Below are 24,765 nucleotides of genomic sequence, written 5' to 3' on the forward strand. Positions count from 1 at the left end.
AAGTTGTCTCCCAAGCACCCGTGTGTCAATAAATATGAAGTTTTTAAAATACACATGATGGCAAGTGCTGTGGAAAATTATTTCCTCCCTTCCTGAATTCCTCTATGATTGCACATACTGTATGTGACATTGAATGTTTTCACCTAAAATCAAGTATTGTATGAAGGGCACCTTGGTGAATGAATAATATATTTTTTTGCTTATGTCAGGTGGAGTATTTTACCACAATACTGTACCTTTTAGAAGTGCTCTAGATGGTCTTATCGAGAAAGGCTGATTCATTATAGGAAATGATTCTGCTAGCTCATATTTGCTCAGTAATAAAGTTGCACATTTCTGAATTGTTCTTTTCTCTTTTGTTCTCTTCTTCAGAAGCAACAGGCCAAATTTTATCAGAATATTATGCATGCCATGAGGCCACAGCCAGAGTATTTTGCCGTTGGATACTATGGACTAGGTTGCCCTTCATTCTTGAGGGTGAGATATTTACCATCTCAAAATGTTAACTAAGAATTGCTGCCAACCTTTATTGCTAATTTTTATTTCATAAGTCTTGTTATATATTGAGATGGGTAGTACTGACAATTAGTTTGTTGGACCTCTAGAAATTTTAACCCTGGTATGAAGACATTGGTATAGCAGATAAATGCAACCCATATTATAATTAACAGCTGGATTCTTGAATCAACATTGTTATGCTAAAAATGCCTACAGGATCCCACAGAGAACTCAGTTGTATGTACAGCTCTGTGAGTTTTGAGGAGTTTGATTTGAATTCTTTAATGCTTTTATTTAATCTGAAAAGGATCACTTCTGCTTCTGGAAGTCAATGACCACCAATTTTTTTTTAATTACTTGGTTTAATCAGGTATTTTCTCATATTGTTCATTATGTGAGCAAAAAGTACTGCAAACATTTGCTTATATTTTTCCCAGTTACCCAAATCATAATATTATACATGTGCAGAAGATGATCCTGTTCTTTTTGATTATTTAGCCAGAATTTTAATTTTGACTTTGCAGAATAAAATATTTATCTACCGTGGAAAGGAGTATGAGCGACTGGAAGATTTCAGTCTTAAAGTGCTTACTCAGTTTCCCAGTGCATCACGAATGACCAGCACAGCTCCACCTAGTGAAGAGGTGCGAAACTCATCAGGACAACGTATCCTTTAAGATTTAATTCATTGGCAATTAGAGATCATTGAGAATTCATTGGCATTAGGTAACAATGTTGTCATTTGATTCTTCAGTTATACTAGATAGTAAAGCTGGCCCATACCTCAAGGGGCCTGTGTTTATTTTTTGACCTGTCATTATCTATATGAAGTTTACTTGTTTTCCCTGTGTCCATGTGCGATTTCAATGAGTTCTCCAACAAGCTTCCATATGCCAAAGATGTTAGTTTAACTGGCACCGCTAAATTGGACTAGTGTTAGGGAAAATAAGGAATGGTAGTCACATTGTTAATAAGATGCAAATTGAAATAGTGGTGGCTACATATACAAAATAAAGTTGAAGACCGAGCTGTGCATGAGGGATGCTTAGAAAGTTTTAAGTCATCAGTCTTCCTTGAGATTTCCTGCTGTTCACATCAATTTAAAAAAAGATGCATCCCTACAGGAAGCTATAGATCAGAATTTATCCTAGCTTTGTATCCACTGGGTGCTGCATCTGCTGACAGAAGAACTGTAGCAGCAAACTATCAAGAAGTTTCTTCCCCAAAATTAGATTTTTTTGGTTACTGGAGACAAAGCTTGGTTTCACTTTTTTGAGCTTGAAACCAAAAATCAGCCAAAAGTATGGCTCCCCAAGAGCTCCAATGAATTTCAAGTCAGCTGGAAAAAAAGTCTTGTTGGAGGAAGGGGCAGCAGTGACAGCCAAATGGTATTTAAAGGTCTACTTGCCCAAAGCTTTCTACAAAATGAAGAGAGGTTGCCCCCAGTTGCCCCTTTTCATCACTACAACAATGCACCAGCTCACACTCCTAAGCCAATCGTGGCTACCTTTCAGCAGTCTGGTGTTGCATTGGTGGAGCCCCTTCACAACTCCTGTACCTTGTGATTGTTTCAAAAATCAAAGAACCTCTTTATAGGAAAGTTTTCTAAACTTGCAATGAGATCTTTGAAGCTGTGAAAGGGAAGTTGGACAAATTGATTGAAGAAGATTTTGTGTTATGCTTTGACCGGTGAATTAAGCACCTAAAAAAATGCACCGATCTTGATGGCGACTACATTAAAAAGTCATGAATAAATGAGCTTTCTGATGGTTAAAAAAATTCTGTCTTCAAATTATTTCTTCTCTGAATATCCCTCATAGTAGCCCAGTATTTTTATCTTGAATCCTGATATGCAACTGACTTTCCTTAATGATTATAAATAGACATTCAATGCTTCACAGTGAAACCAGTCCTCAACTTGCCTCTGTTCTACAAGGATAAACCTGTTCCAGAACAGATACTGAAGTAAGTTTCTAAAACAATTCTAAACACAGTTCAGAGTCATATTACAGCAAATCTTTAAAAAATGACCCTGGAACTATTGAGACAGCCATACAAATAGCCAAAGATCTCCTGTGTAGCTCATTTAAAGCACAGACCTGAGGCTAATAAATAAGATGTAGATATCAGCCTGTGGTCTGCATCCAACTTAAGGACAGTTGAGCAATTTTACAAAGAGTAATGGATATAACTGCATTTTACAGAATATGAAAAGTTTGTAGAGACCTCTTGTAAAGGGCTAATAGTTTTAATTCACCTGAAAAATACATATGTGAAATATTGGATGAATGGTTTTGGAATCAATATTTATGTTTATTTACAATTCATTTAATAGGAATGCTTTGTGTTGATCATTAAAAATTTTCACATTGTGGGAAAGGATACTAATACTTTTTACAGCCACTTTCCTTTGAGAATTTGTTGAATGCACACTCTTTGGAAACAAAGTGACACAAAAAACACTCTCAGGATGTTTTGTTGAATGAAGAGCAAAAATCTTTTTATACTTATTATAGAATTTTTGAACTGCTCTTGGTTTTGTTGAACATTGTTAATTGATTATGTTGCTGAAACAGTTAGTACCGGCTGAATCAGCGTTATTCACAATGCCAATATAGAGATGCGTCTTGCTCTTGAGCCTAATAAAGCTGCTTCTAATAGCTTTGCCCTGTCAGCAACCAGTGAGGCCCACGCCGTAACTTCATCTCTGCTCCAACTACTGTGGCTGGGAGAATCCAGAATTGAATAGCACATTATACTCAGTGGTTTCTTTTCACTTTAGATTGCTTATTTTTGGTGCTAACCTTATCTTGAAAGAGCAAAGATGTGTTATACGATACCCTAGCAGTTGCAGTAAAAGTGAGATGTAAATTTTTGGATTCGGGAGGAGTTGTCTTTATCTTGAATGGAAAAGCTGCTGCTTATTAACACGGAAACCAAGTTTACAGCCAGCCTCTCTGTGTGAGGACATGCAATGAAAAGGTATGGAACCCTGGGAGATTTCTTGCTGGTAATATTGAAGGCTCATCCAGGGTTGCTAAAGGGAGTATAGTAGGTGTCAGTGAGGATTAGAAGAAGAAGCCCACTGTTGTGTTATATGATACCCTCACAGTTGCAGCAGATGATGCCGGGTGGGGAGTGAATTTCCTTTTCAGCTCAGCTACATAAGCTGCTAGTTTTTGACTCGGACATCTCAGGTTTGCAACCAACTGGTCCATGTGAGGACTGGAAATGGAGTGGCAGATGCCCTGAACAGTTCCTCACTGGTTACAGTACTCTTAATAGAAGATATGTGTATCATATTGTATGATGTTAGAAACCGTGTTGACTCTACATACCAAAGCAGCTATTAAACTGCTTGGTGAAAAATCTATAGTGTGGTGCCCTGGGCATATGTATGAATGATGTCAGGCCAAAGCACAGAAGTAAAAAATAAACTGATGAAGTTTGGTGCTCATTGTTCATAGCCATGATCTCAATGAAATGGTACATAAGAACTTCTATCCATATATTTAATTTACGTGTTATTAAATTATTGAGTATTTACCGAATGACTTCTAGTTAATACAACTGAAATAAGATTTTATAGCAAACAGCAGAGAAACCATAACTTTACCACCATCAGTAAACATGTGGGACTTGTCAGTTCCGTGTTTTCTATTATTCTGCCCTAAGGTGACTATGACTAATAACTCTGACATTACAGCTATTACAGAGCTAATGAGGTGCGACAGTTCCAGTACTCTCGACCTTTTAGGAAAGGAGCGAAGGATCCAGACAATGAGTTTGCTGTGAGTTGGTATTTAACTGGTAACATTATTCCCATCAAACTGATTTATTCTTTTATTTCCTTTCACTTTTTAAAATATTTTTGGCTCTTGTTGTCAATAATTTTTAGTACATTTTAGCATGTTCCAGGCTATAAACTGCATATTCTTAAGTCATGTTTAACCCCTACTTCCTTGCAGAGCATGTGGATTGAAAGAACAACCTACTTGACTGTCTACAAACTTCCAGGCATCCTGAAGTGGTTTGAAGTGAAATCTTTCTCTACTGTGAGTTTATTCGAAAAAAAAAGTTAATTAAATAGAGTCATTGAGTGGGGGAATGACACAGCCCAGTGATGTGAAAAGTTGGGACATCAGTCGAGTTGTCCCATTTAATTCCACAAAATGAAAACAAAAACAGCACATATTGGCCTGATCTCATCAATAAGATTTAAATGAAAAGAAAATAGCTTTGGTAGGCAAAGGATAGCCATTCTTCAGCACATTTGTCTTGGTCAGGATGCAGCTCTATTCTGCAGTTAGCTCGATCCAACAGTAAATACCTTCTTCCAGGGTCTCCTGGCTTTAGAGTGCTTTGACCAGAAGGGTTGTTCACAAGGCTTGTTATCTGAGCTGTGGAAGGACTGCATAGTTAGCAACAGTGCCCCTACTCGTCTAGGGGTGTTATGGAAGGTGCTCTTCCAACCCACATGTCTGGCAGTAGGCTCTGAAAGTTACTTTGCAAATTGAACTGATTTTTGAGTACTGGTCATGGTAGTGAGGATAAAACATTTTCCACATTCATCTGACCATTTCTTAAATAATTTGAGAGATACTGGATAAAAATAAAGTAATTCAGTAAAGCATTACAATTCAGAAATCTTCCAAATAAAATTCTCTGTTGTGTTGTTTCTTATATGGTCAAGGAAACAGATCTTTAGTTTACTTCAGTCTGATTACTATACTTCTAAACAATATTAGGTAGAGACTTAAAGGTTATCAGGTTTCAAAATATGTAAGGATTATGTGTACTTATCCACAGTTTTCCCTGTAATATTTATTGTACTGATGCACAGGCCACCAAGGTGAGTTGCCAGTGTTAAAGGTAGTATTTATACTAAGGTCAACACCAGTCCACAAAAAAATCTGCATGTACTACATATCCATCAAGCAAAACAGCAGTATAAAGTTTTGCAAGTATTACAAAGTCCATTTGTTATTCCACTTTCTAAACCTGCTTACCCAGAGCAGGGTCATAGGGAAGCTGGAACCTATCCCAGCAAGCATCAGGTCTTAGATAGGAGCAATCCCTGGACAATACACCAGTCCACAGAAGGCTGAACAAACACACACACATTCACAAAGGACAATTTTAGCAACACCTCTTCACCTAACCTGCATGTCTTTGGATTGAAGGAGGACACCAGAGCACCCTAAGGAAACCCATGAGGACACAGAGAGGCGATGTAAACTGTACCAGGGAGCACCTGGTCTCTTTGTTGCAAGGCAGCATTCCTACCATGGTGCCCAAGTCTACATGTCCTTATTTAAAAAACCTGTCCTGCATCTGAAAAGTTAACTATGTTTACAGAATATGACCTAAGTGAGGCCAGTCAGTCAGTCAGTCATTATCCAACAAGCTATATCCTAACACAGGGTCACGGGGGTCTGTCTGGAGCCAATCCCAGCCAAAACAGGGCGCAAGACAGGAACAAATTCCAGGCAGGGCGCTAGCCCACCACAGGGCACACACACACACACACGTACACCAAGCACACACTAGGGATCTAACTAATAAATGCACAGTTGATTACATCATATGCTTACACAACATTACCCAAACAAGTTTAAAAAGGCTTACATTCAGATCAAAAAGGGAGATTACAATATGTGATAAACCTTGCTTAAATAAATGCACAAAGACACTGTATACAGATCCAAAGCTTGCTACAACCCCACATATTCTTTAACAGTAGAGTATATAAGCACTCAGATGTTTGCCTGTAAAAGGAAAGCTATTGCACTAATTCCACACTGATAAATAGAAATAAAGGGTTACATAGTGCTGAAGTGATTAGTATTCATATTGCTTTGAAAAGCTTGAACTTTGATCAGACTGTACTTATGAACAGGTACATGGGAGTTGACAAGATATAGTGGGTGTGACAGAGTGGGGCCTCCTCACAATGAATTTGAGTGTTTACTTTGTGCAGTGTCGATGTTCTGTAGGTGCTACTGTTACTTCCTACATCTGAAAGGAATGTAAGTTAGGCTGATTGATGACTGCAACTTAGGCCACCAAGTATCTGTCATTGGCTAATACCTTGCTAAAACAGATTAACACTATCAATGATTGGATAAAGTATTAGCAGGTTAAGTGGCAATGATCTTGTAGTTTGAATTCCAACTTTACACTTTAATCCTACAATTAGATGTTCCTCTCAGTGTAACACCATTGAGAGTAAGGTCAACTTCTTGACTAAACTTTCTCAAGAGTAGAGCTTTTGCACTTCATGACTTCAGGGTATAAAGAAAAAAGTTATATGGAAGTGATGTATAGAAATATAGATTCAGTAAGTACTTTTTGACATGTAATTGTGAAAACTTGTTGAGATATTAGATGGATGACTATGCATCATAGCAATTTAAAATCTAAGAAAGCGTAATTCATACAGATCACCAAAATACTCTCCCGACCATTGAGAAGCTATCTTGTGAACCCCGGATATGTAAATTTATTTCATCTGGTCCTTGAGTGGATCAGAAGCACAAGTGAAAAGATGCAGTAACCAACCTAATTGTTTTTTAGATTTTGAAAGTTGATCACTTCTGGCTCTTACAATAATCTGTTGTATTTATTAGGAGGAAGTTAGTCCGCTGGAGAATGCTATTGAGGCTATGGAGCAGACCAATGAGAAACTAAGCAACTTAGTTCAGCAGCAAGCTTGTGATCGCACATTGCCTGTCCACCCACTCTCAATGCTGCTCAATGGAATTGTGGACCCTGCTGTTATGGGGGGCTTCTCCAATTATGAGAAGGTCAGTATTACTTCTCTTCACTTCTACACTTGTAATGTGCAAGATGAGTCTGTGTGAGAGTAAACCAAATTTGTATATGTAAAGCAGTGATAAATAATTAGATCAACAAAGACATTTTCCTTTTAGTTATATATCTGATGCCAACCAAAAAAAATGTGCAATTAGCTATCACAATGCCCAAACACATATATTAATCAAATAAATATTAACCCTTTCTTTAGTCTTGTCCGAGTATTCAGTTTCTAGCCTACTTGCTTTTAATGAACTCAACTCCCATGCTGGTCATGCATCATCCCATGTTTTCTTACATATGTAAAACTGTAATAGTTGTGAGGAGGATCTACAAAATGTAAAGTACGTGTGATTCCTTGTTATTCAATGTTGTGCATCAAGTGTAGTACATATTCATGGTCCTGGGTTTAGTAACATTCTTACCAGCTCCCTTTTATCTGTTTGTGCAGGCTTTTTTTACTGAGAAGTATGTTGAGGAACATCCTGATGACCAGGACAGAATTGACGTCCTGAAACACCTCATTGCCATGCAGGTGAATCTGGATATCTGGTGAAAGTGGCACAGGATTGTTTTAATAAATATTATTGTGAATTTGAGAGAGAGTAAATATAACAGCTTGTGCTTTTACATATTAGCTAAATATGCAGTATGTTTTTAGTCTCTCTCTACTCCTGTCTTTACACAAAGCTCCTGCTCTATTTTGTATCTTAACTCTGCTACACAAAACCTGCATTTTCCTTTACTATAGTCACCTCTTATTCTCTGTTGTCTTACTTTCAAGAAAGAGTTCTTAACATGCCATAATTCTAAAAACTTCTACCAGTCACAAATTTCTGACTTTATTATGGTGACTAAAAAGTGGTGATGTCCATATCTCTCTCTATATATATATAAAATCAAATGTCTGTCTATATGTCTGACCGCTTTTCACGAGAGAACTACTTAATGGTTTTAGATCAGGGTTTTTTCTGTAATTTGCTTGAACATTCTGGTTGATTTTGCGACTACTCTCATCGCGCTAAGTATCATATTTTGCTTGTAGCACTGATTTATTTGCGCAAATCTGGGAGTGACGCAGCAGGCCAAGGAGAGGGGGGCAGGGCCCTCCTCACTCACACACCAGCCTCGGGGTGTGTACCTTACCTTCTCTTAGCTAGCAAACAAGAGAACTACTTAATAGTTTTAAATCAGGTTTTTTTCTATAATTTGCTTGAATGTTCCGGTTGATTTTGCGACTTCTCTCATCACACTAAGAATCATAGTTCGCTTGTAGGAGCAATATATTCGTGTTAATCTGAGACAAAGGCTGCGGGCCAAGGGGAGGGGGAAGTGTGACATCAGCCAAGCAGGCACCTACTCACTCACGCGCCATCCTCCGTTCGAGTTGGTGTACTTCTGCATTTTGGAGTGTACTTTGCCTCCACTTAGCTAGCAATACCTGTTTGTTTATTGATTTTTAAAGTTTGTCCTGTTTTACTACTACGCGGGTGGAGCCATGGGGGACAGCTAGTTTGTTATATTTCAAACTACTAAATCTGATTCTATATAACATCTTATATCACCATATCTGAAAGTTGTAAAGTACTGTATATTACTAAAAATATAGCAATAAGGGGTTGTGATGATTGACTGTAGGCTACAAAATATAATGGGGGTGACTAAGTGACTTTGCCCAAGCCCATTTGCTTAGCCTCTAAACCTCAATGTCTTTCTTGTTTCATACAAAAAACAATTTTCAATACCTTGAAAGTGGATATGCACAGGTTTTCTAAACACAAGAGACTAGGTTGTTTCAATATGACATTCATCATTAATTTTTTTCTTTCTTAGGTTCCATTGTTGGCTGAAGGCATCCGAATTCATGGAGAGAAGGCCACTGAACAGCTACGTCCTCTACACAACCGACTGGTTACCTGTTTCCAGGACCTGAAACAGAAAGTGGAGAAGTTATATGGAGTCATCACATTAGTGTGTACCCTAATCTTTTAACTTTTAATCGTTGTCAGGCTAACTAACTCCTGGGAATGTTGACTCATTTGAATAAGAACATTGCTTTACTAAGTGTACATTTCAAAATTTTTCTCTTTTAGCCTTCTTCCTTAACTGAGCGCAAGAAGAGTCGGGCTGGTTCTTTGGTGATGCCTTACATTATGTCTTCAACACTGCGACGGCTTTCTAGTGTCTCCATTGCCTCATCAGGGGTGTCAAGCTGCTCGGTCTCTTCAGACAGTACTTCTTCCAGACCCAACTCCGATGAGTCAGTTCACTATCATATTCCATGTGTTTATTCTGTTTCTGTTTGCCTTGTCTCATGGTCAGTTCTCATATGTAGTTTTTAAGTGGTGTAGAAAAGATTTATTATAGCTGTTAACATGTAAAAATGAGCAGTGACAGATTTATAAGGAGGGAACTTGGAACCCTCCTTTGGGTGAGGGTTTCAAGGAAAGAAGAGAAATGAGAGAAGAAAGTTTGTTTAGACTGTGGAAAATATATCTTGTAAGAATACAGAATCTAAGCATCTTTTCTGACATTAGAGTAAAATTCTAGTTGTATTAATCCAGTAAACGATGAGAGAATGAGGGCTACCCATGGAATTTTGCAACACTTGTTATATTTGCTTAAATTAACAGGATATGTATGCAATTTATTATGTGGTTGATTTGAAAATTTCAAAAGAGTGTGCGTGGTTAATTCCTTAAATGTAGACGTCAAAACTGTGTGGAAAGAGGTGTGCTCAGAATTCCTATCCTGTTTCATGGATGATAGTGAAAGCTTTTTTTCATGAATCACTAGAGGTGAAACATGGATTGATTGCTGTCATAAGCAAAGAAAAGACTCATCCTGAAGGACTAGAAAGGTTGTTTTTGGAGAATGTAATGAATCTCTGAACATGCAAAAAAGTAGTTGAATGTACCAGTTTAGGTCAGAACCTGAAGAACAGAAAACCAATCATTTAGGTAAAAACGCTGGACAAAACACAAAGTAAAAAAGCATTTTACAAAAGTTATTGAGTCCTTTACAATGCTTTCCCTATTTAACAAAGCAGTATCACAAGGTTCAAGTTGGTCCAGAAAATTCTTAGACGTTGAGATTACCACTGCGACTCCTTGTATACTTGTGGAAATTATGACATACTAGAGAAAGAGCCCGTTTCAACAACGTAAGATGAAGTATAAGAACCACAAACCTGATATAGGTGTATTGAATGAGTGCGTAATTAGGCCTCGAGCTGTAGTCGAAATCGCCTTTCAGGCCTCTAGAGCTTTAATCAAAGTCGCCTTTCTCTTTGAATTTTTGCGGCCGTAAATCCGCCACCTGCCGCGATGTTGGGGTTGGATGTCGGTCGAAGTCGCCTTTCTCTTTGAATTTTCGCAGCCGTAACTCCGCCGCCTGCCGCGATGTCGGCCTCTTAAGGTTTTTTGGGCAGCTGCGCAGAAGTCGACTGCACATTCGGCTTCAGACAGACGTGAGTGAGTGAGTGAGGAGGCAGGCGAATTATATATAAGATTACTCAGTGTCACCATCAATCAAGTGATAGACAACAAATGTCAATACCAACTACAAAGTGAATGGTGGTGGACACAGGAAAACAAAAAGTAGCCATGGTAATATCCCCAACAAGACTACAAAAAATAACAACAATATTATACATTGATTAAAGAGAAAACATGACGCACTCAAATTATTCCTTTGATTGAAAAATATAGACTCATAATAATCACTCTGAAGCACAGACCAAAACATTTCCATTGGAATGGCACCCTCCAAGTTCTTTTTCAGCAAGGAATGTCATAGCCACTGTTTTTTGGAATGTCGAAAAGGTGATATTGGTAGACATTATACCTCATAGTCAATACATGAATTCAGATTTGTACATTCAAACTCTTAAAACATTGCACGAGCATTTAAGGGAGAGTCTGACCTCCTAAAATATTGCTCAAATCCTCCTTTATCAGGACAGCACATGTTTGAAAGGTTTGAAAACCCAAATAGCAATCACAATCCCCATCTGTCCTATAGACCAGACTTTGGTTCCTCACTTTTCCACTTTTTTAGAGACCTTGAAGATGCCACCTGTGTGAAAAGATTTGCAAATGATGACATGTTATTGAAGAAGTGAAGAGACAGCTGCAGGAAACTGATTCAGACTGGTACAACAAGTGGACGCATGTGCTTGTTTTCTCTTGCCCAAAAACGTGGAGACTAATAAATACATATTAAAGTAATTGTGTAATAAATTAATAGCAAATATAAAAAATGGGTTGAAAAACTTTCTGGATAACCCTCATGGAATGGTATGCACAATGTTTTGATATTCATTGCAGTTCTAATTCATAGGCAAATCTTGGGAGAGACACAAGTAGCCCAAGGCAGAAAGCAGCAACATAGAATAATGCATAGCACAGTTTAGAAATAATAGTTATACATTCTTCTATATTTATGTAATAACTATTGTGATTTATGTTCAATGACATTGAGTGTTCCTTCTCCTTACAACTTATTGTAGTTCTCTACTGGGTACGGTAAATGAACAGAGAAATTCCGTTATCTCAAGAGTATCAGAACCCCTCGAGAGTGACAACAGAATCTCTAAGTTGAACAGGAGGGAATGGAGCATCAGCAAATCTCAAGTGTTATCTGCAAGAGAAGTTGACAAAGATGGAGTTGTAAGTCAAGAAATTAAACCTCCTGAGGAAAATATTGACTGTTTGTTAATGTCACATATTAATGTTATTTGTCATCATTAGACATCTCCAGACCGGCCACAACGTCCAAAAAGCCTTCAATTAGGAGACCGTCGGATGACCTTATCATTATTTCAAGGTCCTCCTTCTCAACTTAATATGGCCCCTCCAGTGGGCCCTCATCCTGTGACTTTACAATCTCTAAGAAGCTCCAGTGAGTATTAAATTACTTAAGGAAATCATTGTTCAGTGATCACAATCTCCCGATCATATTGTCAATTATTAAGAATCAGGAATCAGAATGATAAAAAAAAATTATTTGGTTGAATCAGCACAACCTTAGAATCTGGCACTGTAATCTCTAACTTGCATCATTAATTATTTTATATATCCATCCTTTTGTTTTGCAGGTTTTTCATCTCTAAACAGTGATAGTGAGATAGCCTATGATGTGCAAGCTACTCCACCCCCCATGCCCCCTAAAAATGGCATTCAGAGAAACTCTTCTGAGGTAAATAAAAACATTTTAGTGTGCCTAAAAATCTTAAAATGTGACAATTGAGCAGTACAAAAACTTTGCATTTCTTTCTTCATTGTGTTAGTTTAAAAAGACACGAGTAGCCACTTAAATATTAACCTCTTATTCGCTAAGGGTACACCTAAATTACATAACGAAAAATGAAGGGCTATTATTCTGCTTATGTAATAAAGAGGCTGCAAATGACTGAAGGGTAGAACACTCCAAAATTTTAAAAGAAAGTATATGAATAAAAATCCTTGTTGACACCAATATTAACTAAATAACAAATATGGTGCGTTAGGGATTTCTTTGCAATAAACTGGATTTTCACAGTACATAACCAAGGCAATTTATGATGCACAACAATGGAATCAAGTTTATTTTGCATCCCAGCAATTACTGTACCAAGTTTAGATTTCATACTCCATAGCATTGTAAAGTTATGCTGTTTACTGTTACATAAGGGGTCCCCATTTTTAGTAATCAATTGTCACTTACGCTTAAACAATCTCTCAAAACAAGTATTGCAATTGCAGTTATATATATTTATTTTTTTAGAAAATCTTTACTTTCAAAATTATTTTTCATGCCAGTCTTTGAGATAATCACTAGACACTGAGGAACCTTACATTTTGGACAACTGATAATAGAGTGGGTTTTTGTGCTGAAATTCGCACATCTTCCCCTGCCTTCTGTTGCAGCTGCCCAACAGAAGTTTAGTGTGTTTTTTTTTTTGTATTGTTTTTTTGTTGTTGTTGCTTTTTTTGAGTGTTTCATGTATAGTATAATCAAAGTACTGTACATACATTTTCATACCAGCTTCTTCCAGTGCTGGGTTATGGGTGTGGAGACAAACCTATCCTGAAAACCCTGGGTGAAGAGCAGGAAACCGCTGTGGTCAGGGTCCCAGTGCTAGTCACACACACCACACATACACCTAAAGCAGTGTTTCTCTGACACTTTTGGATTGCATATGGCTGTCGCTGGGTCGCAAACACAGACTTGTTGACGATATAATCACGCTCCACCCCTCGCCACCTCCATAGCAGGGATCAACAGAGCTGTGCAAGATTTTTTATCCCATTTCTAATCTTGCTTGCTTCACCAAGCACTCATTTCAAGGGGTCACTGTTCCATTTTATTTCTTAGTTATAATCATGTGTGTTTCTGCATGTGGGTCACCAGTGAACTTTACTAGGTAAAACTATGTCTTCAAGCAATAAAGGTTGAAAGACTGGTCTAAAACATTTACACAGGGGCCAATATGGAGTGTCAAATCAACCTAAACAGTACATGTTTAACATGCATATGGAAAACTGGCAGAATCAGAAACAGTGCTAGAAGCTGAACCAAATTACTGGTGACTCTATTTTTATGGCGACACCTTAAAACCTTCAGTTGAAGAGAGGTTGTTGGGGGGAGAGTGTGAAGCAAGTGCAATTAGAAACAAAAAAAAAAAATCACATGGCGCTGTAATTCCCTTCAGTGGGTGGGTGAAGGGGTTACTGTATACTGTAGACAACTCAGTAGCAGAAACTGCTTTTTTTCTAACATGAGCTCAAGACTCAACAACACAAGCCATGTAATATTGTGACATTCAATTGAAGTGGAGGACCTCACGTAAAAGTTTGAGAGGTGCAGGTACAGCTTAACAGTACACAAGAAACATTACCAATACTCTAAGTTGAAATTGGAAGAGCACTGCTCAGAAAGCTAACATAGGGAGAACATGAAGCAGATAGCATCTGGGTATGGTAGCTGAACCCATGAGGCTTTAAATCTGCACATTGTGAAACATCAAAGTCATACTAAGCAGTACTTACAAATCAGGTATAGTATTGAGTCCTTCAGCAAACATGTCATTTTAAATAGCGTCTTAACTGTGATCAGAATCTGACTCAAGGTCTTCATATTCTGTATCACTAGCATTCTATAACTCTTCTTGGACCTCCTCAACTGTATGTTTTCTTTTTTGAAGAATATGACATTTCCCAAGTTAAAACAAGACTTACTGTACATCAATCGAACTATCCCCTTGCACTTTTACACACAGCTCTGACATGGAGTATGAATGACCAATCATGGACAACTAGATCATTGGAATGCTCTGAACCTCAGCTATCCAGTGATAATGAGCCTTTCACCGTATATGGATCGACACAGGTGTGATCTTTGATAAAAGCGGATCCACTTAGCTATGATGCATTGCTTGCCTCAGTATATACAGTACGTGTACAAATCACATATGTTATTAATGAAAGAGGGTAGGAAACATGGAAACATGATTTATTTGAAAGAGGACACTCTTGGATATGTAAAAATACCATGCTTTCATTTAATTGACTTGAGAGCTTACTGTAACATACATAAACAACTGAAATATGGCAGTATCCCTCGTGCATAAGTGGCTACAGTAAATAGGCAGGTCTGGGTGCAATTCAGAGGGCAAATGGGCAAGAGTAAAATTTAAATAACTTTGACCAAAGCATGATGTTGGTGTCCAGATATACCAAGATGAGTGTGTTGGGAATAGGAACTCCCCTCAGATTTTCATAGTGTCATCGATGTACAGTATCTGGAATAGGCAACCACGTAAACACACAGCCAATGGCAAGCCTGTGCTCATAAACAGGCCATTGATGAAAAGGGCTGCTAGAGCTTGAAACAACTTCTTCAGAATAATAGATGGGCTACAGTCTGTCATCAAACACTGTAGTACATGAGTGTTGCCGAAAGACGATTAACTTATTTTACTCAAGATTTGCATTGGGTGTGACAAGGATGGACAGGATTAGAAATGAGTACATTAGAGGGTCAGCTCAAGTTAAACAGTTGGGAGACAAAGTGAGAGAGGCGAGATTGCGTTGGTTTGGACATGTGCAGAGGAGAGATGCTGAGTATATTGGGAGAAGGATGCTAATGATAGAGCTGCCAGGGAAGAGGAAAAGAGGAAGGCCTAAACGAAGGTTTATGGATGTGGTGAGAGAGGACATGCAGGTGATGGGTGTAACAGAGCAAGATGCAGAGGACAGAAAAATATGGAAGATGATGATCCGCTGTGGCAACCCCTAATGGGAGCTGCCGAAAGAAGAAGAAGACTCAAACTCAGTATGGTGGCCTGCAATCCAACTTAGTTTCACTGCTTACAGTGAAAAACAAGAAACTGTGACAGCACTTTGATAAGAAACAAAAATGTTGGATGTTGAAGGAATGTAAAAACTGTTAACACATCCCCTAATCATAATTCAAAATTCCTGGTGATTGATCATGTTGATAGGAACAGGATATGGCAGAAGCCTTTTCAATTCATTGGCAGCTTCTGCCAGGTATCAAAAGTGCATGGTGAGTGTGGTAGAGAATTTGTGTGGGGTGTGTTTTCATGGCACACATTAGTTTACTTGATACAAGCGGAGCATACTTTGAACAAAGGACTATCCCAGTACTCATTGAACATTACTGCTGATTAGATAAATCATTTCATGGCACCAACGTAAAGTTTGTAAAATGGCTTTTTTCAGTAATGTCATGTATATGGATATTACTCCATGTTACTAGGCTAGGAAAGTCCTGAATCGGTTCCAGTGATTTCAGTAATATTAATCTAAAATTATACAGACATGGACATTGCTAAATGTACTAAAAAAAGAAATTCAAAGCTATAAACTGTGTACAGACAAGTTTAAAATTGACATGATTTCCACTTAATGTAGTATTCTCCAAAGTCACTTGAGAATGGAAGAACAAATCAATGTGAATTACTGGAAAAAATGAAATTGTCATGCAAAGATAGATATGTGTTATCCATTCATTTTAGTCACTCTTCTTAAATAAATGAGGGAGGAATCTAAATAAATGAGAGATGAATCTAAAATTATACAGCCACGGACATTGCTAAGTGTACCAAAAAAAAGAAATTCTGTGCTACAACTGGGTACAGAAAAGTGTAAAAGTGACACGATTTCCTCTTAATGCAGTATTCTCCAAAGTCACCTGATCTTGGTTCAATCAAGCATTTTGAAGTAATGGAATGAACAATACACAATAGAAATTTATAGTCAGGCTAATCTGATATAACAATGGAACACACTGGAGTTGATATCTCTGTCCCCGTATCCCTGTGCTGCTCTATCAGTACATTGTTGAGTACACGTGCTCATATATTCAGATTGTTCTAAGGGCACATACTGTACATGCTCACATATGTTTTAAGGGATTTAGGCACTAAGCAGTAAATCACTGTAACAGACATTTAAAGAATTGTGTACATGTGTGTCTTCCAGATTGTTCCTCCACTGCCAGTTAAAGGAGAGTCCAGACCCCCTAATCCTCCTCCTAAAGTCAGGAGATGAATGATCTCTTGGAAGAAGCAACATACATCTGAGAAAGGTGGAGCTAAGTACACCTCTTTGAAGAATGATGGTGGTGTTTGTCTGGCAATATAACAAACAGAGGTGAACACCCAGGGCCCAGCGCCCCCTACTATGAGAGACAACAGGGAGTTCACTGAGCACGGCCATTCAAGAATCTAAATGTCTCTAAACTCTGGTGATGTTTCTAATTTCCTATGGCTCTTGAAGAGCTCAACTGTAATGTCACCAACTCCACAATCACTCATTTGGCTCATTCTCTATAATGTGTTTTACTGTGTGAATGTGATACATTTATTGTACAGTGTATGGTATTTATTGTAATATCCATTCATTCTTAAGAAACAGCTAAAAATACTGAACATTTTTTCTCCAAATATTTTTCATAGAGCTTCTTGCATTTAACAAAGGAAAATATTATTTGTACTGTATTTCTTAGTTTTTATGTACAGAGTAATATTAAAGTGGCAAGGATGCATCTGCTGTTTCATAATGTCAGACAATGATTATTTATTTATTTTTTAAGCAATTGCTTGAGGTGGAATATGGTCCAATCGTTGGCATAGTTTTCACTCTTTTAACCACGTGTGGCATATCTAAGATATTAACTCTATATTTATTTTATTAAAACCTACTTTAAAGATGCCCAGTATCAGAAGGTATACGGTATATATTCACCAACCACATACACTCTCATTGCTACTAACAGTATATGAATGTAATTGATGAAATAGTTTTTGCTCATCAGTGAATACTAATTTGGTTAGCACAGAATTCTACATAAAGCAATATTAAAGTCCCAGAGTGATTCTAAGAACTTGTAACTAGTCGATTGTAGGTACTAGTCTTTCATATATGTTTGGACTAGACATTCTAATTTCATATAAGTAACATCCCACTCGGTAGTTGCTTTTAATTGTATTTTTGAGAGAAAATTGTACATAAGAGTGATAAATTATAAGGTAGTGGCTTGTAAATATTAATTTTATGCTTCCTAACATATATCATTGCACTCCTCATTTTGTAATATCCAGTGCATAACACTGGTCTGATTGACTTTTTTTAAATTTATTACATTATATAAATAGCTTTTAATGCATTCTGGGCCCATGTATCGTGCAGTGATATGGATGAACCACATTTATTTCACTTTGCGATTACCATTTATCTTTACTTGTGAGTTTTCATTATGCTTCAGTTGTACTGTATTGCTTAGGTTCATTACGAAAAGCCTAATGGAATGGAATTAAAACATGGGAGCGCATGACTTCTCGAAGGATGAGTATAAATAAGAACAAAATAGAGAATGGAAGAACAAATGAATGTGAATTACTGGAAAAAATGAACTTGACATGCAAAGATAGATATGTATTGCCCATTCATTTGAGTCATTCTTCTTAAATAAATGAGGGATGAATCTAGAATTATACTGACACGGACATTGCTAAGTGTACCAAAAAAAGAAATTCAAAGCTACAACTGGGTACAGACAAGTGTAAAAGAAACCGCTTTCCTCCAGTGACTAAGGCTAAAGTCAGTAATTATAAAGTATATGTGTTTATGTATTTGCAGGTCATCTGTTTTTATATCTTTACATTTCTAACCTATGTATTCAGTAGAGGACAGCAAGACTTTTACATGTCTTTTTTAAAAAGCATTAACAATTTACAGCTAGATTGTTTTTATGGAATTGAACATTTTTACTCTCACATCCCAAAGATGTGCATGTTGGGTGACTTAGTGTGAGTAGATGTATGAGTGTTCCTAGTGATGGACTGAATTGAGTCAAGCAAAGTTAAAAATATATGAATGAGTTGAGTAAAAGCTAAGTAATATTCTAAGAAATTACCCAAAAAGCTAGTGTTGTAGTGGATTTTCTTATTAGACAGTTCCTTTTCTGCAATACATTTAAGACCAAACCGGTCAGAAACATTAATTTTTGCAAGTCTATACTGATAAAATATACAGTATGTATACTTTATATTTAACTTCAAAAAACACCAGACTGCCTGCTGTTATTTCTTGCCCCATATCAACCTGGTAGACATCTGTCATCTGCTCACAATGTCAGATGCTCACTTACGTTCGTGACACTTGCTCTCTGAAACTCTTTGCCCAAGTCTGTCACTGAGATCCCGTCAGTCTTAATATCCAAATCAATCCATGCAGGTGGTGCAGTGGTAGCAGTAAGGAGATTATAGGTTTGCGTCCTGGGTCCTTCCGGCTTGGAGAGCGCTGTGAGATGTGAGAAAAGTGCTATATAAATGAAAAGAATTATTATCATTATTATTATGCTTGAAAAACCTACCTCTTCTATCTTGCATCTATCTGTGTTTATTTCATTTTCTAACTGATTCTTACATTCCTATTCTACTGAAGCCAACTGTACTGTCCTGCTGATGAACTCTTAATGTCAGTCAGCTTCTGGGTATGTTCAGTTCATTTTTACTTTTGTAACCTTATCCTGTGTGTTATCAGGTATCTGAATTTTCATCTTTCGCACTTTATTTTAGTGTGTTTTAATTATGTTTGCATTCTTTGCAAAGCACCTTGTGACCATTTTTTTCTATGAAATATGGTACTTAAATAAAAGTTCAATTCATTAATTGATATTTCATAATAAAGAACATAGATTTGTCTGCTTCAAGAGAGCACAGCATTGGAGTTTTTTGCCAAGAATGTGTTCACTCAAAGACATGCTATACTTATCAGTGTAATTAAATGAGAATTTTACTGATAAAGAAACTTTAGCTCTATGTCTACACTGAAAATGCTATAAGCAAAACTTACAATATTGGTAGGCACTTTGCACTTCAGGATAGTGGCAGATGTGGGTGCTATTGCTAAGTAGTGTAGACTTTTAACTGTTTAAATATAACACGAGTCATCTTGTAGGCTGTGTGTATAAAATGGTGGTTAGGTAAGATTTAATAACCTCTTGGTGTCATTTTATGCATTACTTATTCATGCCCACACTCAAGGGAGGAGTGCATTTGAGAACCAATAATATTTTATTCTTAGAAATAAATAATGTGTTATGCCTAATTTAATGTTTTACTCGTAACATATTTTAAACACATTATGCTAATTTACGTAACAAAGTTGATTACCAATTGCCTCACTTTATTGTAAAAGCTTGGCCATCTTGTTCTACTTTCCTATTGATCCCCAAAGTATTCTGTCCAGATTCTGTGCTGGTTTTTCAAAAAAATTCTAATGTTATTCTGAAAAGTCCACATGTTCATAGTCCTTGATTTGTAACAAGGCGTGTTATCACTTTGGAAGGTGTAAGGGATGGAACCGGGAAATTAACACAGCTATTCTGTAAATATTCCTGGTGGAATTGTGGAAAAAAGGATTGTGATTGCCCGGCAGCTTTAAACATACGTTTTTTAAAATGTCATGGAAAGATAAGGTAGCAGAAGCACTGATGCTTAACTTTTTGTACTTTTTATTGAAATTTCACAGGATTTCTTCTGTACATGGTCAATTGTTGTCTGAATACTGGAATTTATAATATGAATATGATAGAGTGATCAACTTACATAAAGCTTTGTACCCTGATCTTGTTTCTTCATTCTCTGTGTGTGTAAATATATTTAATCCCAGACACATACAGCTGATAACAGGACCTTGTTATTTTGGTGTTCATGTGTTTAAAAGTGACATTCCATCTAGTACATGCCATCATAATAAAGGAGAGGATAGTTCCTCATATTCCAAATTTGAAAATACTCCAACTCCTTGTATAAAGAAAAATTTAACCATTGAACCATTTTTAACAAAGGCTGATATAGTAATTCTCACTGGCAGCACATTTACACTTTATGGTCCATATTTATAAATAACCAGAATTGGTACTCTCTTGATAGAAGTAAGCTATTTCTTTTTTTTTTCTTCATTAGGTACAAGACACTCTAGTTGGATGGGATCAAGTAAGGGGATTTTTGTTCAAATATGGTTGATTGGGAATTTTTCTGGAAATAGTGCAATTATCTTTTCTTCCGAATTACTTTCATTTGAAACATTGAAGTTGCAATGCCATAAATGGCAAAAAAAATTCTTTGGGGTGCACATAACATGAAGTCTAAGCAGAAACAGAGGGAAACAACTAAACATTCAAAATATGCCGTACATCTAAAAATCAAAAAATGCATTAAATGAAAGCTAGAACATTGTTTACAATATTAACAGAGAAAAATCAAAACCACATTCTGAAAAAAGAAAGTTCCCACAAAAGAGACCTTGTTGAAAATCAAGAAGTTTCTGTCACTTCAGAACTGTAATAAGAGAGCTACATTTGATTATGAGTTATCGTTTATGAGTTATGACTTCCACAATCACATCCATGTACATAAAGTCTTCAAGCCTAAAATGTTCCAATAAAGTTTAGAGATACCTAAAACATGCAAATCTGTTGAAAACTTGAAATCAAATTTGTCAACTATGTCACAACACTTACTTGCATACCACATACAGGGAATATAAAAATAATAAGATGCTGTGTTGGACACACATATTGAGATATTATTAGCGTCATCAGAGAATGGCAGGCATACAGCTCCCTACTGATTGTAACCTTAATTGCTTGTTCCTTTTTGTATTCTTACTTTCACCCTATTCAGGCGTCAGAATTTTTTGAGCCAAAACAAATAAATGTGTTAGGGAGACAATGTAGAGTGTAAAAGTACCAAATAATTTCCAACACAACACTGTTTTTCTTGAATATTATTATTTATTATTTTTACTTCAGTCATCTCTTAAATGATCATGATTAATAACTGCTTCAGTAGTGCACATTTCTTAGCCATATTACCTCACTAACTTAAGAAAACCGGAAGATGTAATGCACTGGAGAACAGTTAATATTAATAGAGCAATAGTTTGTAAATAAAGGTAAATTAATGAAGAGTTTATATTTCTACTGAATTATTGATTTCATAATAAAATGTTTTTACAATTCTTTTACTGAAAATGAGACAATTTTAGTTTTGATGTGATCAGAATTTGACTGTAATTGACCTAGAATATTTTATTTATTTTTATTGTTCACATTTGAAGATTTTTGACAGTTTCAACAGTCAGTTTTAACTCTTTGATTTCCCACATCTAAATGAAAGACAGGACAGTGACATGAGATCTTTTATCTTGTCATAATGCACCTTTAATTCTACTTCGTCAATGGAAGAAGGAAACACCAACTATAAAAATGTATAATTTTTATTTATTTTGTTTCTTTGTTTTTTGGGCTGGTGCAGTGACTAGGTGCCTCAAAAGCTTTTACATGACAACTGTTGGTTCCATTAGAGCATTTCAACTACTCCCAGTCCTTTGACCACTTAATTCCAGCCTGGAGATTAAGTTTGTTGGCAACTGGCCTGCTTTAACCACTGTAGTCAGAGGAAATGCTAGTCTTTGTTAATTTTTTTCTGTGCTGATTTTGAATGTGTGTTCTTGAATGGAAAATGTTGACAAATCCTTTAAAAAGGCAAGGTTGTTAAAGATGAAGGATATTACTGCTTTTTGATAATTGTTTTTAATGTAAGCTTTTAATTTTGTATCGAAAAGTTGTCTGATTTATGCTCATCAAAATGTGTTTTATTCACTGATCCATTTGTTTTTAAAGAGAAACTGGACTGAAAAAGCTGAATAATAATGCTTTCCACTTCCCTAAAGATGCCTTTTTGTAAGTGCTGTTTTAAAGCCTAATATCATTTTGAATGCATTATTTGTACAGAAATGTTCTATATTTTATGTAAAAATATTTTTGTCTCACTTGATGAAAGAGGACAGAAATTATCTAGACTATTTTTGTGTTCTGGAAACAAAGCAATAAAATAATTTTACTTATCAGAAACACTGATCTTGAGTGATTGTATTGTATTGTATTGTATTGTAACTGCATTTCACTATAATAGAAACTGGATTTCAGCAAAAGAGCTTGAGTTTTTATTGTTGAATAAGTGCTATGAAATCATCCTCTTTGGTACAGTTGTGTTCACTTCTGTTTCAAATATGAGGAGACGGACAATTCTTTCAGTTTTTCACAACTTTAAAGTCTTACTTATTTATTAAACACTAACCATGCTACCTGTCAGGTAACAGAATAATTAAAAAAATATTTGCTATCTCATACCTTATGTGCACTTTCAGCTACTTTCCTTGGTATTCACATGTGTGTGAATGTCTCTTCAGCAGCGTTCCACTTCTCTCCTATAAAGCCAGCTTTTCGGAGTCTATCATTATTTTTGAGGCACCTTTCACACTTGCTGTTCAGTTTTATACTTGCCATATTTGAAGGTGACTCTCTCAGTATGCCTCATACTCCTTTACTCCTCCTTGTGCGGCTCACACTTCCTCTTTCATCGTGTGAACAAAGCCAGACAGACAAATCAGATTACTGAGGGGGACTGGACACACACACTTTAGTGTTTTATTACAGAGTAGATGTTGAGGTGGCCGGGATGCCTCCAAGCTGGAAGGACCAGGGGAGGGAGCGTATCCAGAGCATTACCTCCCCCGGAACGCTAGGTGGCAGCCCCCTGGGTGGCAGTGGTGCCTCGGTTTCCCGTAGGACTCCATGGGAGCAGCGCTGTTCTGTTCCATGGGCGCCACCAGGGGGTGCTGCAGCTCAGCCCTTGAGTGCAACTTATCCGCCACACCCGGGAGTGCTGCTGGAGATGCATCAACGAGCACCTAGAGCACTTCTGGGTGCCTTATAAAAGGAGGCAGCAGCCACTACTCTGAGAGCCAGAGTCGGGTGGGAGTAGACGAAGCTTGTCCGGATGAGTGGAGGAGGAAAAAGAGGAAGAGAAGAGAAAGACGAAAAGAGTTTTGTGTTGTGCTTGTGGGAAGTGGGAAAGCATTTCCCACGAGGGAAAAGAAAATTAAAAATCCTGTGTGCTCATACTTGTGCCTCTACGTCTGCCTGTGTTGGGTTTGGGTGGCGGTGCACCCCCTGGTGGTCCACAAGTTTAACACCAAATAGCAGTACAGAAATTATCTCAGCACATTACTTATCACCACTGCCTCACATTTTTATAGTTTTGGTTCAGTTTCTTTGTGTGTAGTATTTCTGTGTTCTCCAAATATCTACATGCTTTTTTATTCCCATATCTCAAGCTGGTTAGAGATGCTGACTTGGACCACAATTGGTGAGTATAGGTGTGGACTGATGGCCCATACAGGATAGGTTCCTAACTTGTGCCCAGTGTTTCCTTTTCCAGTGTCCTTTTGGTGGTGGCTTGTGCCACCACCATCTACCCAAAGCACCATGATGTTCCAACAATGATGGATGGATTAAAAGCCAGAAGTCTGTATGACCATCAGCATCAAGTGACTCTGTGAGAACCCTAACTACAAAGAGGACTATTTCATTTATGTTAGGTAGAATGCCCAGAGGGGACTGGGCAGTCTCGTGGCCTGGAACCCCTACAGATTTTATTTTTTTCTCCAGCTTTCTGGAGTTTTTTTTTTTTGTTTGTTTTTTCTGTCCACCCTGGCCATCGGACCTTACTCCTTTTCTATGTTAACTAATGTTGTCTTATTTTAATTTCTTATTTTGTCTTTTATTTTTCTTCATTATGTAAAGCACTTTGAGCTACTTTTTGTATGAAAATGTGCTATATAAATAAATGTTGTTGTTGTTGTTTCCAGGATAGGCTGACACTCTCTGGGCCTATGAACTGCTTTAAGCAGGTTCAATAATCACATATGACAGCTTCTGTTGAGCATGGCAAATATAGTAGTAGTATTAGTATGTCTGACCAATATGCAACACATAGCTACAGTAACAAGAATATATTAAATACCTAATACCCCTAATTAAAAGAAAACACAAATCAGTTTACCTGATGTACCCCTTATTTCTGTTTCT

The 24,765-nt window shown here is 37.0% G+C and overlaps 1 protein-coding gene across 1 annotated transcript in view; it reads left to right on the forward strand.

The window, feature by feature from the left end:
* The window catches only part of dock5 (dedicator of cytokinesis 5), a 268,797-nt gene extending 246,051 nt beyond the window's left edge, over positions 1 to 22,746 (forward strand). Inside the window, exons 40-52 of the mRNA XM_028806298.2 lie at positions 373 to 477; positions 1,023 to 1,164; positions 2,382 to 2,463; positions 4,205 to 4,289; positions 4,467 to 4,553; positions 7,128 to 7,304; positions 7,766 to 7,849; positions 9,148 to 9,285; positions 9,408 to 9,574; positions 11,825 to 11,984; positions 12,066 to 12,216; positions 12,413 to 12,513; positions 16,803 to 22,746. Of these exons, the coding sequence (XP_028662131.1) occupies positions 373 to 477; positions 1,023 to 1,164; positions 2,382 to 2,463; positions 4,205 to 4,289; positions 4,467 to 4,553; positions 7,128 to 7,304; positions 7,766 to 7,849; positions 9,148 to 9,285; positions 9,408 to 9,574; positions 11,825 to 11,984; positions 12,066 to 12,216; positions 12,413 to 12,513; positions 16,803 to 16,871 (1,548 nt within the window). The 3' untranslated portion in view covers positions 16,872 to 22,746. The remainder of the gene's footprint in view (positions 1 to 372; positions 478 to 1,022; positions 1,165 to 2,381; positions 2,464 to 4,204; positions 4,290 to 4,466; positions 4,554 to 7,127; positions 7,305 to 7,765; positions 7,850 to 9,147; positions 9,286 to 9,407; positions 9,575 to 11,824; positions 11,985 to 12,065; positions 12,217 to 12,412; positions 12,514 to 16,802) is intronic.
* The last annotated feature ends 2,019 nt before the right edge of the window (positions 22,747 to 24,765 follow it).

This window comes from Erpetoichthys calabaricus, chromosome 1, assembly GCF_900747795.2.
Source record: "Erpetoichthys calabaricus chromosome 1, fErpCal1.3, whole genome shotgun sequence".
Lineage (NCBI taxonomy): Eukaryota > Metazoa > Chordata > Cladistia > Polypteriformes > Polypteridae > Erpetoichthys > Erpetoichthys calabaricus.